General features: G+C 44.1%; 1 protein-coding gene across 1 annotated transcript in view; it reads right to left on the bottom strand.

Annotated features, from left to right (window-relative positions):
- The window catches only part of MTPAP (mitochondrial poly(A) polymerase), a 44,712-nt gene extending 26,953 nt beyond the window's left edge, over positions 1–17,759 (bottom strand). Inside the window, exons 1-4 of the mRNA XM_056519420.1 lie at positions 17,645–17,759; positions 13,665–13,834; positions 3,753–3,971; positions 1,425–1,649 (exon numbers count right to left, since the gene is read on the bottom strand). Of these exons, the coding sequence (XP_056375395.1) occupies positions 1,425–1,649; positions 3,753–3,971; positions 13,665–13,834; positions 17,645–17,747 (717 nt within the window). The 5' untranslated portion in view covers positions 17,748–17,759. The remainder of the gene's footprint in view (positions 1–1,424; positions 1,650–3,752; positions 3,972–13,664; positions 13,835–17,644) is intronic.
- Positions 17,760–18,643: the final 884 nt, after the last annotated feature.

Below are 18,643 nucleotides of genomic sequence, written 5' to 3'. Positions count from 1 at the left end.
CCAACTTGAATTTTTAGACGTATTGGTAACCTTAAATGATGAGGGTTTATCCACGTCTGGTTTCAGAAAAATAACAGCTGGTAACTCATTGTTACATTATTCTAGTTACCACCCAGCCCACACAAAATCAGCCATTCCTTATGGGCAGCTACTTAGATTAAAAAGAATTAATAGTTCTGAAGAAAATTTTAAAGTTCAAGCAAAAGATTTACTCACTAGGTTGGAGGACAGGGGGTACCCCAAACCAGTTTTGGATACAGCTTTAAAAAGGGCATCAAGCCAAAATAGGAATATGCTGTTGCATGGACCTGGATCGAGAAGAGAGAGATGGGAACGCTTCTTCTCATTTAGATTCAGTCCAATGAGTGCAGCTATCAAAAAGGCTGTATCAAAACACTGGTATTTGATTCAAAAAGACTCTGTCCTATCCAACTTTAGTGAAGAAATGCCCTTAGTTACATTTAAACGGGCCAAAAATTTGGGGGATGTCCTTACAAAAAGTAAATTTTCCTCCAGTAAATCTAATCCAAATTGGTTACAATCTAGCAGCCCAAAAGGAAATTACAGGTGTGGAGCATGCAAATGGTGTCCTTCTTTGATTTGTGAAAAAGTTATTACAATTGGAGGTGTGGATATTAAGGGCAGGGATCTCTTTTGTTGCAAGACGAAATTTGTGGTGTATGGCCTGGTGTGCGATTGCGGCCCATTTTACGTCGGCAGCACTACCAGACCAATGCACCACAGATTTCGGGAACACCTATACTCGATTAAATCGAGGAAAGGATCACCAAGAGTGTTCGATCATGTAATTAATATGCATGCAGGGGACCCAAAATCATTAAAATTCTTTGGGATTGAAAGAACTGATAGTACAGACGGTTCAGACAGGCGCAGGTTGTTAGTTCAAGCCGAGGCCCGATGGATAATGCGCACGAACGCACAAGGAGACCTAGGCTTGAACGATAAACTTGATCTAAGTATATTTCTTTAATCCTGTCTTTGTTACAGGAGTACGAATCTCGGCTAAGTTTCTGTTTTTAAATGTTTTTATACGTTTTCTACGTTTTTGTATTTTTGCACTTGCACTTCTATGTAACAGAAATGACCGCCCATGGGTGGAGCCCGGCAGGTATTTACCTGGTGAGCTCCCAGTGGATGAGATGGTCTGACGAAGTGCGGAAGCACGATACGGCTGTGACCAGCCGGATTCCCCGGCGTCCCTGTCTCCCTGCACCTGTATGTTTTAACTGCACGCCTAAGAAATAAAGAAGTTGTCGCTAGCTGTCTGTGGTGAGTGCCGCTTATTTTACATGCTCTCTCAAATGTTTAATTTACAAATATGTTTAACTTTCTGCCACCAGTTGATTTAAAAGAAAAAAGGTTTTCACCGGAGTACCCCTTTAAGACATCGAACAGAGTCTTACCTTTCCAGATTTATATCCTTTTATATTGTCCAAATTTAAAAACAAGTCCAAATCACAGCCCATTTTTCCAAAACAATTAACACTAGATCCATAGAGGTGCACACTGGCTTCTGGGAAGTAGGCAGTGGCGATGTCACTTATTAAGGAGCCGACCAAGTAGCGGAGTCTGATGCTTTCCTCTGTTAACTGCAGTTCATCCAGGAGCAGATGTGCCTGGTCTTCTATCTGGATAAAAAGAAAATGTGAAGAAATTAGTACATAAGTACTGGGGGGACAGTCAGGATGACCCAGTGGGCTACTCTTCTGAGTCCGAGTGAACACAGAAATATGTGCAAGAAATGACCTGAATGTATTTACTAGTTGATTATGTACAGGCCATAAAAGCCAATAGGGCCCATGTATTTGTACAGAATGTTAACGTATATGTGTCACGGAGGGGAGAATAATAATGTGAACAAACCCTTACCCCTATAAATAGCCAAAAGGTGAAAATAATTTTTTCACTTAAAGAGTAACTGTCAGATCCCATAAAAAATAAAAAAAATAAAATATGTTAATCCTCAGTACCTAATCCTGACCATCATTTTTATGCCTCTATCACCTATATTTATTATAATAATCCCTATTTTCATTAGCTCACAGTTTAGGAAATCCTCTCAGGGAAGGGGACGTGTCCCTCCTTCTGGTGGTGGGAGGTGATTGGTGTGTCTGCTCATACAGCCTTGTCCATGAGTCATCTCTTGTCCATGACTCATGGACAAGCTGATGCAGGACTGGTTAGTGTCTCAGTAGGTATGGGGACCCCTAGAGGTGGGATTTCCAGGAGCTGTTTTCTTTATTAAATATTCCCCAAAATTTAAAACAACCATATTACAAAAAAGGTCTTAAAAAAAAAGCTCAAGAGCACATTTTCCGCCAACTTATACACAGACTTTGGACCAAAGTCCAAACACGGGAAGTGCTGCCTGGAGTGCTGACGGGGGGGGAGGGGGGGGGGGGGGTGTCCAACCAACAGCATATGGCAGTTATGTGTGAGAGGAGCTATGATTGGATGAGGCTGGACATGCCCCCCTCAGCACTCCAGGCGGCACTTCCTGTGTTTGGACTTTGGTCCAAAGTCTGTGTATGAGTTGGGGGAAAATGTGCTCAAGCATTTTAAGCACAAATAAAACATAGAAAACTTTATTTTTTTAACAAAGTATATTAGAAATATTTTACCATTTACCATAAGGAGTGCAATAGCAAAAATTAGTTTTAATGAGAGTTACCCTTTAAGTAGCAATCTAACCCTATCCACATATAGGATCGATGCGATAATCATTTAGTGTGTAACAGAAAGTGGAAAACAATTCATAGTGACACAGAACATATATTGGTGATCATTTCTGGTTGCTTTAAATTGGCATTCTGTCAGCTCAAAAGCACAGACTTTGGTCACCTGGCAGGAGACCAAACGCTTGGAAGGAAGGAAGGGTTATCTGGCCATAGGCAGTGAATAGCACTTGCTCTCCCTGTTTCATTCACAGGCAGAGCGAGTTCTATTCACTGCCTTTGGCCAGATAGCACTTCCTAATTTTAGTCTTCTGCCGGTCTGGACCAGAAGGGAGACCCCTCGAAAATGAGGCATCCACCTATACTAAACCTATATATAACGTAGGGCAGTGTATCCAATGGCCAAATAGACTCACCGTTCAGGCTGTATGCACTTTTTTCAGCTGACCAAAAAGCACGGTCTGCTGCATGATCCAGGCCGCTGAAATAATGTGTATATGGCCTGAGAGGAGTCATTAGGTGAATCTGTTCAGGTTATAAAAAATTAATGGTATCCACTGCTCTCCGTTACAGTATACATCAGCATTCCGCTTATGGCTGAATTCCGACAGACACATATGATGGAAGCCCTAACGCAGTGTGGACCTATCCTTATACTCAGTTGTAGGTTTCAACAATGTATCACAGTTTGATATAACATTGATCAACACTACAAGAGAGTGACTTAAAGCTTGTAGTTGGGTAGGCATGACAAGGTCAGAACAGGTTCTTTATTTCCATTCACCAAATGTTAACAAAAACCTTGAAAACCGTGTGTAAAACATAAATAATAAATGGAGAGATTTACCAAACCTTGTGCAAATAGCAGTTGTACATAGGAACCAATCACATTGGTTCTTACATTTTCAAAAAGGCCTTTGAAAAATGGAATCTAATTGTTTTTGCTATAGGCAACTGGGGTACAGGGCTCACTGCTGGATCGGATGGGTGAGTAACCCCTGGACATGTAATGCATTGTCTACTGAACGTAGAATAAGGATCCAGTGTATAACTTACATTCTCTGCTCTGCATAACTTGTCAATCAGACTGTTTGTGGGGATACTGGACTGAGGAGAGCACTTGGGAAACTGCTGACCCACTTCTGTAGTCTTCACTTTGATATATCTAGATTTATACGGTACGACAAAAACGTCCTCATCGTTGGGGATTCTAGTTCCCGATAGGAGGGATTCTATACTCTGGAGATCCACAAACTCCACAACTGCATGAGTTCCCTAGAAGAAAACAGAGCGGGAACATTGAGTGGAAACAGTGAGACCTATAATAGAACAGTCACAGGCATGGAAAGTCACAAGATAGAAAGGCAAAAGTATCTATTCTGAAGATCTTCTCTCTGAACAATTCTGCCAACATTATTAAAATTTTCTCATCGTCCACTATGCACAACAGCAGTAATAACTAATATGTACTTTTTTTTAATTTAAGTTTTCATTTTGTACAGTAATGCACTTTTCATGAGAAAAAAAATACACACACACACACACACACACAAGCATGAGAATTATGATCTAGAGATACACATACATTTATATATGTGTATGTGCCAGTGTCCCTAGATCCGATCCGCTGAATTGAGCAAATAAATCTTTTTGGATTTTTTCACTATTTTGGAGAGTGCTGTGACATCTTTCCATAATATATAGATATATATTAGGGATCGACCGATTATCGGTATGGCCGATATTATCGGCCGATAATCACGACTTTGGGCATTATCGGTATCGGCAATTATCTTGCCGATAAGCCGATAATGCCCCGCCCCCCGCACCGCCCCCACCGCACCGCGACCGCCACCCCCTCGACCCGCCGCACCCCCCACCGTGATGCTAGGCCGTATACCGGTATGGATTTTTTCCCATACCGCTATACCGGCCGGGCCCCTCCCCCACCCTCCAAGTCAATAAAAAAATTAAACTTACCCGTAATGGGGGTGGTCCGGGCCATCCATCCATCTTTCCTGTAGCGTCCGGGGGCGTTCCGGGTGGTCCGGTCCGGGCTGTCCTTCTCCCACGGTCTTCTTCTCCACTCCGGGCAGGCTCCGGCCTAGTACGCTGCATAGACGCCGCTACGCCGTGACGTCAGGTGCGTCGCTGCGCACGGGCATCACTGCGCAGCGGCGTCTATGCAGCGTACTAGGCCGGAGCCTGCCCGGAGTGGAGAAGAAGACCGCCGGAGAAGAAGGACAGCCCGGACCGGACCACCCTCCACCCGGAACGCCACCGGACGCTACAGGAAGGATGGATGGCCCGGAGCACCCTGGCAGGTAAGGGGAGAGAAGCGGGTGGTGGCGGCGGCGGCCTATGGCCCCGCAAAAGCCACTGCAGATCATTGATTTAAAGCGCCCGCTTTAAATCAATGATCTGCAGCGGTGTCGCAGGGGGTTAAATAGCCGATAACTTATACCGATATTCCGGTATAAGTTAACTTATACCGATATTCCGGTATAAGTTATCGGCTATCGGCCCTAACCTGCACCGATTATCGGTATCGGCCCTAAAAAACCGATATCGGTCGATCCCTAATATATATATATATAATTATTTTTTTTGATCCCTTGTAATCGCCCCATCTGAAGGGATAGAAGCAGTGCCACATGTGTTCTCAGGTTGTGTGTGGTCCTGCAGCTAAGCTCAATAGACATTAACCCCTTAACGACCACGGACGTAAATGTACGTCCTGGTTTGGCAGGACTTCCCGCACCAGGACGTACATTTACGTCCTGTGTATGACCGCGAGCATCCGCCCTTAATGGCCAACATCCGCGATCGCGCGGATGTCTGTCATTAACCCCTCAGATGCCGTGATCAGTAGAGATCACGGCATCTGCGGCATTGCAGTACTTTGTTTGGATGATTGGATCGCCCGCAGCGCTGCCGCGGCGTTCCAATCATCCAGCATAGCGGCCGGATAATCGAAAAATTGTCAGTTTTTCCTATTTTACCCCCAAAAAGCGTAATTTCTTTTTTATAAACATATTTGGTATCGCCGCGTGCGTAAATGTCCGTACTATCAAAATATGTTAATTATCCCGTACGGTGAATGCCGTAAATGTAAAAAATAAAAAAAAAGTCCAAAAATGCAGCTTTTTTGTCACATTTTAATAATAAAAAAAAAAACTTATCTAAAAAGTTTTATATATGCAAATGTGGTATCTAAAAAAAAAGTACAGATGACGGCGCAAAAAATTAGCACTCATACCGCCCTATATACGGAAAAATGAAAAAGTTATAGGTGGTCAAAATAGAGCGATTTTAGATTACTGATTTTGTACAAAAAGCTTTAGATTTTTTTTTTAAGCGGTACAAAAATATAAAAGTATCTAGCCATGGGTATCATTTTAATCATATTGACCCACAGAATAAAGAACACGTCATTTTTACCGTAAATTGTACAGTGTGAAAATGAACCCCTCCAAAATGTGCAAAATTTTGGTTTCATGAAAATTTCCTCCCTAAAAAAAAATTTTTTGGGGGTTCGCTGTACATTTTGTGGTAAAATGAGAAGTTTCATCACAAAGTACAATTGGTCACGCAAACAACAAGCCCTTATATGGGTCTGTAGATGGAAATATAAAGGAGTTATGGATTTTAGAAGGCGAGGAGGAAAAAAACAAAAACGCAAAAATAAAATTGGCCTGGTCCTTAAGGTGAAAATGGGCTTGGTCATTAAGGGGTTAAAAGGGGTACTCCCGTGGATTTTTTTTTTTTTTTTTTTAAATCAACTGGTGCCAGAAAGTTAAACAGATTTGTAAATTACTTCTATTAAAAAAATCTTTACCCTTCCAGTACTTTTTAGCAGCTGTATGCTACAGAGGAAATTCTGTTCTTTTTTTAATTTCTTCTTTGCCTTGTCCACAGTGCTCTCTGCTGACACCTGATGCCCATCTCAGGAACTGTCCAGAGTAGGAGAAAATCCCCATAGCAAACCTATGCTGCTCTGGACAGTTCCTGACACGGACAGAGGTGTCAGCAGAGAGCATTGAGGTCAAGACAAAAAAGAAATGAAAAAAAGAATAGAATTTCCTCTGTAGCATACAGCTGCTAATAGGTACTGGAAGGGTAAAGATTTTTTTTAATAGAAGTAATTTACAAATCTGTTTAACTTTCTGGCACCAGTTCATTTAAAAGTTTTCCACCGTAGTACTCCTTTAAGGAAGCAGATTTGTAATACCCCACACAACCTGAGGACAGGTGTGGTGCCGTTTTTAGAAGAGAAGAGCCATGATTTTTCTGAACCTGGACAACCCTTTTAACCCTTTCATTGCCAGGACAATTTTCACATTTTTGACAAATACAAATGAAGCAGAGTGCTTTATCCTGATCTTTATACACATCGCCCTACTTATTCATGTTCCACTGCTATAATTTAAAATAATTATCTGACTAAAACAGAAGAGGTTGGTATAATTGCAATTCCAAACATGTAGTGTATATGTTAAAATGTCTTTGTGGCCGAGTTTACGTAGAGCAGACTATGATTAATGTGAAATGCCGGATTAATGAACACCGCTGCGCAATCCCGGAATATGGAATTCAAAATCAGATAGAAACAGGTAATATATTTGGAGAAACAGGGGTAGCAAAACATTTTGTTGAATTTGGCCATCAAGCTAGTGAATTACGCTGGTTAGTTATTGAAGAGATAGAAGGGGATTCAGAGGTGAATATAAAAAGAAGATTTCTACAATAGAAACCTTAACCCCTTAAGGACTCAGCCCATTTTGGCCTTAAGGACTCAGACAATTTAATTTTTACGTTTTCATTTTTTCCTCCTCGCCTACTAAAAATCATAACTCTTTTATATTTTCATCCACAGACTAGTATGAGGGCTTGTTTTTTGCGCGACCAGTTGTCCTTTGTAATGACATCACTCATTATATCATAAAATGTATGGCGCAACCAAAAAACACTATTTTTGTGGGGAAATTAAAACGAAAAACGCAATTTTGCTAATTTTGGAAGGTTTTGTTTTCACGCCGTACAATTTATGGTAAAAATGACATGTGTTCTTTATTCTGAGGGTCAATACGATTAAAATGATACCCATTATTATACACTTTTATATTATTGTTGCGCTTAAAAAAAATCACAAACTTTTTAACCAAATTAGTACGTTTATAATCCCTTTATTTTGATGACCTCGAACTTTTTTATTTTTCCGTATAAGTGGCGGTATGGGGGCTCATTTTTTGCGCCATGATCTGTACTTTTTTTTGATACCACATTTGCATATAAAAAAACTTTTAATATATTTTTTATAATTTTTTTAATAAAATGTATTAAAAAAGTAGGAATTTTGGACTTTTTTATTTTTTTTTTGTTCACGCCGTTCACCGTACGGGATCATTAACATTTTATTTTAATAGTTCGGACATTTACGCACACGGCGATACCAAATATGTCTATGAAAAATTTTTTTTACGCTTTTTGGGGGTAAAATAGGAAAAAACGGACGTTTTACTTTTTTATTGTGGGAGGGGATTTTTCACTTTTTTTTTACTTTTACTTTTAAATTTTTTTAAATTTTTTTTTTTACACTTGAATAGTCCCCATAGGGGACTATTCATAGCAATACCATGATTGCTAATACTGATCTGTTCTATGTATAGGACATAGAACAGATCAGTATAATCGGTCATCTTCTGCTCTGGTCTGCTCGATCACAGACCAGAGCAGGAGACGCCGGGAGCCGCATGGAGGAAGGTGAGGGGACCTCCGTGCGGCGTTATGAATGATCGGATCCCCGCAGCAGCGCTGCGGGCGATCCGATCGTTCATTTTAATCGCGAACTGCCGCAGATGCCGGGATCTGTATTGATCCCGGCACCTGAGGGGTTAATGGCGGACGCCCGCGAGATCGCGGGCGTCGGCCATTGCCGGCGGGTCCCTGGCTGCGATCAGCAGCCGGGATCAGCCGCGCATGACACGGGCATCGCTCCGATGCCCGCGGTTATGCTTAGGACGTAAATGTACGTCCTGGTGCGTTAAGTACCACCTCACCAGGACGTACATTTACGTCCTGCGTCCTTAAGGGGTTAAACTCACTGAGCCCGGAATCTGGTTGAATATTGCTGCTAAGAAATGTTATATTATGTTTATAAATGAGAAGCATATGTTCGCTTCTATTTTAATATGAGATCTCTCATTTCAGAATTAAGCTCTCGCAATAGATGAATGGCTATGTAATGGGTGATGGGTGCACGATAGGGTCACTTGAGAAAGGGGGCGTGACCTCCGAAACGTTGGAAGTGTCCGGTGCAGTGCCATGGATTGCAATCTGCCATAGAATGTAATGTGTGACTCAGCACTTTTCTCAGCTTGAGCGCTCCGCCTCCATTACATTCTATAGGCTGACACTCGCACGCCAGCCCCCCAACCATTGGTTACTGCGGGGGGGGCTTTAGCGAGTGTCATGTGACATATTTAATCATCACGCATCGCAGCTCACCGCAGTCTCACTTGGGCTATCACAGGGAAAGGATCTCTCCCTGTGATAGCCTGAAGCTGCATGGAGCTCTCATGGCCACAGAAGCTAATACTTTTACTGTTTTATTGTCACCCGCCAGCACGAACGATCGCCAGCACTATCGGGATCCCTATGCCCGATAGCACTGTCAACCGCTTGTCTCCCCGCCCGCTGCTCTACTCCCCGTCCCCTGTTAACTCTCAGGGAACGGGGAACAGAAAGTAGAGCAGCGTGCGCAGCTAAAGTAGTGATGAGCATGCGTGCGCAGCTAAAGTAGTACTGCGCATGCGCAGCACTACGCAAATAGCGTAGGTAGGTAGATTAGTGTAGGTTGTAATTTAGCATAGTTTAGGCACCACAACTCCCAGCATGGGAGTTGTAATTTAGGACAACAACTCCCAGCATGCCCAGACAGCTAATGGCTGTCCAGGCAGGCTGGGAGTTGTAGTTTAGCTTAGATTAGACAGCAAAGGGACTACAACTCCTAGCATGCCCAGACAGCTAAAGGCTGCCCAGGCATGCTGAGAGTTGTAGTTTAGGACTACAACTCCCAGCATGCCCAGACAGCTAAAGGCTGCCCAGGCATGCTGGGAGTTGTAGTTTTACACAGGTATAAAGTAGTTAGCGTAGTGTTAGCGCAATTTTAGTGTAGTTAGCGTTAGCTCAATTTTAGCGTAGCTTTAGTTTAGTGTTAGCGCAGTTTTACAGTTTTTAGTGTAGCATAGTGTTAGCGCAGTTGTAGCGTATTTAGCATAGCGTAGTGTTAGCGCAGTTGTAGCGTAGCTTAGTTATAGCGTACTTTTAGCATAGTGCAGTGTTAGCGCACTTTTAGTGTAGTGTTAGCGTAGTGTAGCATTAGTGTATTTAGTGTAGTGTTAGCCCAGTTTTAGCGTATTTAGCGTAGCGTATTGTTAGTGTAGTCTTAAGAGTAGTGAGTGCAGCGTAGTCTTAGAGTAGTTAGCGTAGCGTAGTGTTAGTCCAGTTCTAGCATAGTTGGCGTAGTTGTACACGGGTGTAGTGTAGCTAACTTAGTTTTACAGAAGATAAACTGTAGTTTAGAGAGTTTAGCGTCGGGTGAAGCTTAGCCATAAAGTGAAGGGGCTACAACTCCCAGCATGCCCAGACAGCCAAAGGCCGTCCGGGCAGGATGAAAGTTGTAGTTTTGCAAAAGTATCAGAGGCAGTTGCGCTCTGCTATGTTAATGCAGTATACAGCTATCTGTATAGATGGCTGTATACTGTGATCAGAAGGCCACTTACCCACCTCCGTTCCTGCTCCGTCACTGGACTTCTAGCAACGAAGGAAGATGACAGAGCTGGAACGGGGGTGGTAAGTTAGGCTCTCCAGTTAATAACCCATTTTTTTTTTGTGTTTTTCTTCTCGTTTCAGATACGTGAATGCGGAGGACTACATCGGAATCGGTGGACTACGACGATGACCTGCATTTTTTATCTTTTATTTTAATAAAATGGTTAACGAGGGCTGTGGGGGAGTGTTTTTCCTAATAAAAATTTTTAACTTGTGTGTGCTTTTTTCTTTGTTATTACTTTACAGGCTTAGTAGTGGAAGCAGTCATGTAGACGGAGTCCATTCCTAAGTCGGGGCTTAGCGTTAGCCCCAAAAACAGCTAGCGCTAAGCCCAAATTATGACCCCGGTACCCAACGCCACAGGGGTACCGGGAAGAGCCGATATCAACAGGCCCAGAACGCCAAATATGGCGCTCTTGGGCCTAGGCAGTAACAGGCTGCGGTTATTTAGGCTGGTGAGGGCCAGTAACGATGGTCCTCGCCCACCCTGGTAACGTCAGGCTGTTGCTGTTTGGTTGGCATTTGGCTGAAAATGATAAGACGGGGAACCACACTTTTTTTTTTTACTAAAAAACAAAACGTGTGTGGTTCCCCGTCTTTTCATTTTCAGCCAAATACCTAAATAAGGCCAGCCTGTTACCGCCTAGGCCCAAGAGCGCCATATTTGGCGCTCTAGGCCTGTTGGTATCGGCTCTTCAAGGTACCCCTGTGGCGGTGGGTACCGGGTTAATAATTGGGGGTTAGCGCTGGCTGTTTTTGGGGCTAACACTAAGCCCCGACTTAGTACTGGACTCCGTCTACAAGACGGCTTCCACTACTAAGCCTGGAAAGTAATAACAAAGAAAAAAAGCACACACAAGTTAAAACATTTTTATTAGGAAAAACACTCCCCCACAGCCCTCGTTAACCATTTTATTAAAAGAAAAAAATAAATGTAGGTCATCGTCGTAGTCCACCGATGTAGTCCTCCGCATTCACGTGAAAAACAAAAAAAATGGGTTAGTACCTGGAGAGCCTAACTTACCACCCCAGTTCCAGCTCCGTCATCTTCCTGCATTGCTAAAAGTCCAGTGACGGAGCAGGAACGGAGGTGGGTAAGTGGCCTTGTGATCACCGTATCCAGCCATCTATACAGGTGGCCGTATACTACATTAATGTAGCAGAGCGCAACTGCCTCTGCTACTTTTGCAAAACTACAACTTCCATTCTGTCTGGACAGCCTTTGGCTCTCTGGGCATGCTGGGAGTTGTAGCCCCTTCACTTTATGACTAAGCTAAGCTATACCGCACGCTAAACTCTCTAAGCTACACTTCATCTGCCTGTAAAACTAAGTTAGCTACACTACACCCGTGTACAACTACGCCAACTATGCTAGAACTGGACTAACACTACACTACGCTAACTACTCTAAGACTACGCTGTGCTCACTACTCTAAGACTACGCTAACAATACGCTACGCTAAATACACTAAAACTGTGCGAACGCTACACGACACTAAATACATTAAAACTGCGCTAAAACTAAGCTACGCTAAAACTGCACTTACACTACCCTAAATACACTAAAACTGCGTTAACATTAAGTTACTCTACGCTTAAACTACGCTTACACTACACTAAATACACTAAAACTGTGCTAACACTAAGCTACACTAAATACACTAAAACTGCGCTAACACTACGCTAAACACACTAAAATTGCGCTAACACTACGCTGATTACACTAAAACTGCGCTAACACTAAGCTATGCTACAACTGCGCTAACGCTACGCTAAAAACTGTAAAACTGCGCTAACACTAAACTAAAGCTATGCTAAAATTGAGCTAACGCTACACTAACTACGCTAAAATCGCGCAAACACTACGCTAACTACTTTATGCCTGTGTAATACTACAACTCCCAGCATGCCTGGGCAGCCCTTAGCTGTCTGGGCATGCAGGGAGTTGTAGTCCCTTTGCTGTCTAATCTCAGCTAAACTACAACTCCTAGCATGCCTGGGCAGCCTTTAGCTGTCTGGGCATGCTGGGAGTTGTAGTCCTAGAATACAACTCCCAGCATGGCAGGGCAGCATTAAGCTGTCTGGGCATGCTGGGAGTTGTGGTGCATAAACTATGCTAAATTACAACCTACACTAATCTACCTACCTACCTATGCTATTTGCGTAGTGCTGCTTTAGCTGCACACGCGAATGTGCAGCACTACTTTAGCTGCACCCGCTGCTCTACTTTCTGTTCCCCGTTCCCTGAGAGTTAACAGGTGACGGGGAGTAGAGCAGCGGGCAGGGAGGCAAGCGGTTGACAGCGCTATCGGGCATAGGGATCCCGATAGTGCTGTCGACCGATCGCGCTGGCGGGAGGCAAGTGGATGACTGCCATGAGAGCTCCGTGCAGCTTCGGCTATCACAGGGAGAGATCCTCTCCCTGTGATAGCCCAAGCGAGACTGCCGTGAGCTGCGATGCGTGATGATTAAATATGTCACGTGACACTCGCACACCCCCCTTTTCTCAAGTGCCCCCCCCAAACACTCACCTGTCTTCCCCTTCGTGAGAGGAAGGAGGATCAGCTCCGCTATGCCCGTGGAAGGGTGAAGTTGCTGAACCAGGACTGTCTGACGTTATTAGTGAGCACTGTGGGTGAAGTAATTTTTGTATCTTCCAAAAAAGTGGAGACTTCTCCTTGTTTGTACTAAGAAGTTAAACTACTAAAGCTTTTACTAAAACGCATCTAGTTGTCAAGTGTGAATTGCTTTTCTTGTTGGTTACTATTGGAGATGGAGCCTCAGATTACTCACACGAATTACCCCAGTGCTAGAAATAAGGTTTATCAATTTTTCTATATATGAACTTTAAACAAAAACCCAGACCCTGGCAAATGTGGGTGGGTAAGGGTTAAATCACCTATCCTATGTTTGTTGTTGACATATAAGTAACATGTGTGCCAAGTTCCATGTTAATATCTTTAACCGTTTGGACGTGATGCTGGAACATACATGCATACATACACATTGAGTTTTATATATATATATATATATATATATATATATATATATATATATATATATATATATATATATATATATATATATATATATAGATAGAGATAGAAAGTTACAGTGAACTTCACCAATACATACATTACTGTCAAAGAAAAAGTGATGGGCCAACTCTCCATACTGCGACAAATACTTCAGAAACTTGCTTTCAGTGATTTTTGCCGGACACGCTACCAGTACCGAATGCTTAGCTTGTTCATGTCGTACGCTCTGCACGTCTGAGAAGTTGCTTTTTGTGGCATTGTTCTGATCTGTAAAAAAAAGACAAAGAATGATAAGAAATGTAAAATGTTCACTAGTATATCGTAAACCAAAATGGAAACAGCTGCACAGGTCACAGAAGGATTCATAGGAGGAAGTGTAAATCGTGGGACACATTGCACAGCATCATTCCCATATTATACTGAAGATGATACCATACGACCAAGAGCAAATGTATCCCCAGGTTAAAGGGGCACTCCAGAGGGAGAAACATGTATTCAAATCGACTGGTGCCAGAAAGTTATACAGATTTGTGAATTACTTCTATATAAAAATCTTAATCCTTCCAGTAATTATCAGCTGCTGTATGCTCCAGAGGAAGTTATGTAGTTCTTTCCAGACTGACCACAGTGCTCTCTGCTGACACCTCTGTCCGTGTCAGGAACTGTCTAGAGCAGGAGAGGTTTGCTTTGGGTATATGCTAGGGATCGACCGATATCTGTTTTTTAGGGCCGATACGATAATCGGTGGAGGTTAGGGCCGATAGCCGATAACTTATACTGATATTCCGGTATACGTTATCGGCTATTTATCCCCCCGCGACACCGCTGCGCTTTTGCGGTGCCATAGGCCGCTGCCGCCACCCGCTTCTCTCCCCCTGCCTGTCCGGGGGTCCTGAGACCTATCACCGCCACCGCTCCCCCCGCACCTTGGGGTGCCTCCAGCTGTTGCAAAACTACTACTCCCAGCATGCCCGGACAGCCGTTGGCTGTCCGGGCATGCTGGGAGTTGTAGTTTTGCAACAGCTGGAGGGCCTACTGTAGGTATAGTATATTATACAGACCCCTGTCCATCCCAGAACCCTGACTCACCTTCCCAGTTGCTGCAGGGACCGTCCGGGGAGGGTGGTCCGGGCCATCCATTCTTCCTGTAGTGTCCGGCGGCATTCCGGGTGGAGGGTGAACCGGTCTGGGCTGTCCTTCTTCTCCGGGGTCCTCTTCTCCACTCCGGGCAGGCTCTGGCCTAGTAACACTGCATAGACGCCGCTGCGCAGCGACGCACCTGACGTCATGGCGTAGCGGCGTCTATGCAGCGTACTAGGCCGGAGCCTGCCCGGAGTGGAGAAGAGGACCCCGGAGAAGAAGGACAGCCCAGACCGGTTCACCCTCCCCCAGGAATGCCGCCGGACACTACAGGAAGGAAGGATGGACCTGGACCACCCCCATTACGGGTAAGTTTAACTTTTTTTTATTGACTCGGAGGGTGGGGGAGGGGCCCGACCGATATAGCGGTATGGGCAAAAATCCATACCGGTATACCGCCCAGCACTACGGTGGGGGGTGCGACGCAGTGGGTTGGGGGCGGTCGCGGTGCGGAGGGTCGGGGGGCGGTCGCGGTGCGGCGGGTCGGGGGGCGGTCGCGGTGCGGTGGGGGCGGGACGTTATCGGCAAGGTAATTGCCGATACCGATAGTGCCCAAAATCGTGATTATCGGCCAATAATATCGGCCATACCGATAATCGGTCGATCCCTAGTATATGCTTCTACTCTGGAGAGTTCCTGGCAGGTACAGAGGTGTCAACAGACAGCACTGTGGTCAGACTGGAAAAAAGTACACAACTTTCTCTGGAGCATACAGCAGCTTATAAATTTTAATAGAAGTAATTTACAATTCTGTATAATTTTCTGGAGCCAGTTGATTTGAAAATATATTTTTTTACACCTTTAACCCCCTTAACAACGCTGGACGTAAATGTATGTCCTGGTGAGGTGGTACTTAACGCACCAGGACGTACGCCACCAGGCGTGGATGTCCGCCATTAACCCCTCAGATGCCGTGATCAATACAGATCACGGCATCTGCGGCAGTGCGGTCAATAAAATGGATGATCGGATCGCCCGCAGCGCTGCCGCGGCGATCCGATCATCCAGAACGGAAGACTGAGGTCCCCTTACCTGCCTCTGCTGCCTTCCACGGGTCTTCTGCTCTGGTCTGAGATCGAGCAGACCAGATCAGAAGATGACCGATAACACTGATAAGAATTAGCAATTGAATGATTGCTATAAATAGTCCCCTATGGGGACTATTAAAGTGTAAAAATAAAAAGTAAAAAAAGTTTGTAAAAAAAAAAATTGCCCCATTTCACCCCCAAAAAGTGTTTAAAAAAAACCAAAAAACATATTTGGTATCACTGCATGCGTAAATATCCGATCTATTAAATTATAATGTTAATGATACTGTACAATGAACTGCATGAACGTAAAAAAAAAATTATAATTGTCCGAAATTGCTGCTTTTTTAACATTTTATTGAAAAAAAAAATTATAAAAAAAAAAGTATTAAGAGTTTTATATATGCAAATATCAATAAAAAGTATAGATCACAGCGCAGAAAATTTGCCCTCATACCGCCACTTATACGGAAAAATGAAAAAGTTATAGGTCTTCAAAATAGAGGGATTTTAAATGTACTAACTTGGTTAAAAAGTTTGCGATTTTTTTAAGCGCAACAGTAATAGAAAAGTATGTAATAATGGGTATCATTTTAATCATATTGACCCACAGAATAAAGAACACGTCATACATTTTATGGTAAAGTGAGTGAAGTCATTACAACGGACAACTGGTCACGCAAAAAACAAGCCCTCATACTAGTCTGTGGAGGAAAATATATAAGAGTTATGATTTTTTGAAGGCGAGGAGAAAAAAAAATGAAAATGTAAAAATAAAATTGTCTAAGTCCTTAAGGCCCAAATGGGTTGAGTCCTTACGGGGTTAAACAAAAGAACAGCACAAAGCAAAGTTCTATGAAAAGCGGCTTTAAAAGGAAATCTGTCACCAGTATCACCTGAACTAACCTGTCGGTGCCGATAGATAGTGCAGGTGACACTGATGACAACGGTACTTACCTTGTCCCGCTCCGTGGCGGGGATCTTCGGTAATCTCCTCCGTTAGATCCGCTTTGGGCGCCCTGCTTGGGGCAGGGGTGGAGCTTAGTGACATCATCGCTGCTGTTCTCTGCTGGGTCTTGATGTGAGAGAACAGCAGCGGTGACATCACTAAGCTCCGCCCATGCCGCAAGCATCGTGCCTGAAGCGGAGCTAATGGAGGAGATTACCAGAGATCCCCACCACGGAATGGGACAAGGTAAGTACCATTGTCATCAGTGTCACCTGCACTACCTGTCGGTACTGAGAGGTTAGCGCAGGTGACAGATTTCCTTTATAACTTTAAAGGGGTACTCCATCGCTAAAAAAAAGTATACCCTATCCACAAAATAAGCTGGTAAGTGACTGATTGAGGGGTCTTCAACTGCTGGAACCCCCCATAATCTCTGAGCTCCTATACACAATGTAAGGAGAACATGCAGAGGAGAGAGTCGGGGCCCCGCTCTGGGGATCGTGGGGGGTTCCCAGTCAGACGCCAAGGATACGTTTTCGAGTACCGGAATAAAGGAGACAAAGCTCAGAATTTGAGTGACAGCCGGCTGGGTAGCTGTACAAGTCACCCAACTTCCCTTAATTTAGGACAGTGGTCTCTCCACTGTTACCCTCCAAATGTTGTAAAACTACAACTCCCAGCATGCCCTCCGGGCATGCTGGGAGTTGTAGTTTTGCAACATCTGGAGGGTAACAGTTTAGAGACCACTGATTTAGGGCATTAGTAACAATGACTGCGAAACTGCAGCCTAAGTAGAACTACAAGTCCCAGCAGGCTCCTGTATACGTGCAGTCACGTGAACAGCGACCGGACGTCTCCGGTACCATTGAGACCGCACGTGGGTGACCTCCATACTATGTCACGGTGGCAGGGGATCAATGGACGCGGAAAACTCTATACACAACGAGCGGAAAGCCTCACCTGTCTTCTCCGCCACCAATGGCCGCTGCTTCCTCCCCGATGTGGTGCCCAGGGCCCGGCTGGTGGCCCGAAGCACAGAATTCAACCTTATACAGTTCACCATGACACTTGCCGGGGACTTCCGCGCATGCGTGAAGCTTACCTACGGCGTCCCGCTTAGCCCAAAACACTTCAGAATCAGAAATGTATTATGCGCGTTGAGTAAACAGAAAGTGAAACATCTTGATAAACTTGTATTATCATTATTATTGTTATTTATTTATTTTTTTACATATCACTGTTTTGTTTGTAGGTTTTTTTTTCTTTTTTCTCCTTAGCATGGTTTGTTTGAAAATGTAGGGGGAGATTCAACAAAACCTGTGCAGGGGGGAAGTTGATCAGTTGCCAATAGCAACCAATCATATCACTTCTTTACCTTTTCAGAGGCCTTCTTATTAACCCCTTAAGGGTGCGTTCACACGCTAGTAACTAGCAGCGGATTTTCCGCTGTGAGAAATCTGCTGCGAGTTACGCTACCATACATTTGAATGGGTCCGCGGACAGTGCGCAAATCTTACACTCCGCGGACTGTCTGTGAACTCATTTAAATCAATGGTAGCGTAACTCGCAGCGGATTTCCCGCAGCGGAAAATCCGCTGCTAGTTACTAGCGTGTGAACGCACCCTAAGGACTCGGATTTTTAATTTCTACCCCTTCATTTTTGTCCTCTGTGCCTTCTAATAGCCATTACCTACAGATCCTTTTTTTTGTAAATGAAAGAAGCAATCTGATTACTATGGGCAACTGCACCACTCTTCCTTTACACAAGGTTTGATAAATCTCCCCCATGGTACATCGCACCATCAGGCACTTCGTCAGGCAGCTTCAGCGGCCTGATGAAGCGCCTAATTGCTTGATACGGTCCGCGTCTGAACCCCCCCCCCCCCCCGGATCCATCTGCCGCCTCCCTGCATGGACCGATGGGGTCTCCTGATTAAGTAGTCCGTTCTGCCAGCACTG

The sequence above is a fragment of the Hyla sarda genome, chromosome 5 (assembly GCF_029499605.1).
Source record: "Hyla sarda isolate aHylSar1 chromosome 5, aHylSar1.hap1, whole genome shotgun sequence".
NCBI classification, from domain to species: domain Eukaryota; kingdom Metazoa; phylum Chordata; class Amphibia; order Anura; family Hylidae; genus Hyla; species Hyla sarda.
The sequence above is the reverse complement of the archived record's forward strand: the minus strand, read 5'-3'. Positions and strand labels throughout refer to the sequence as shown.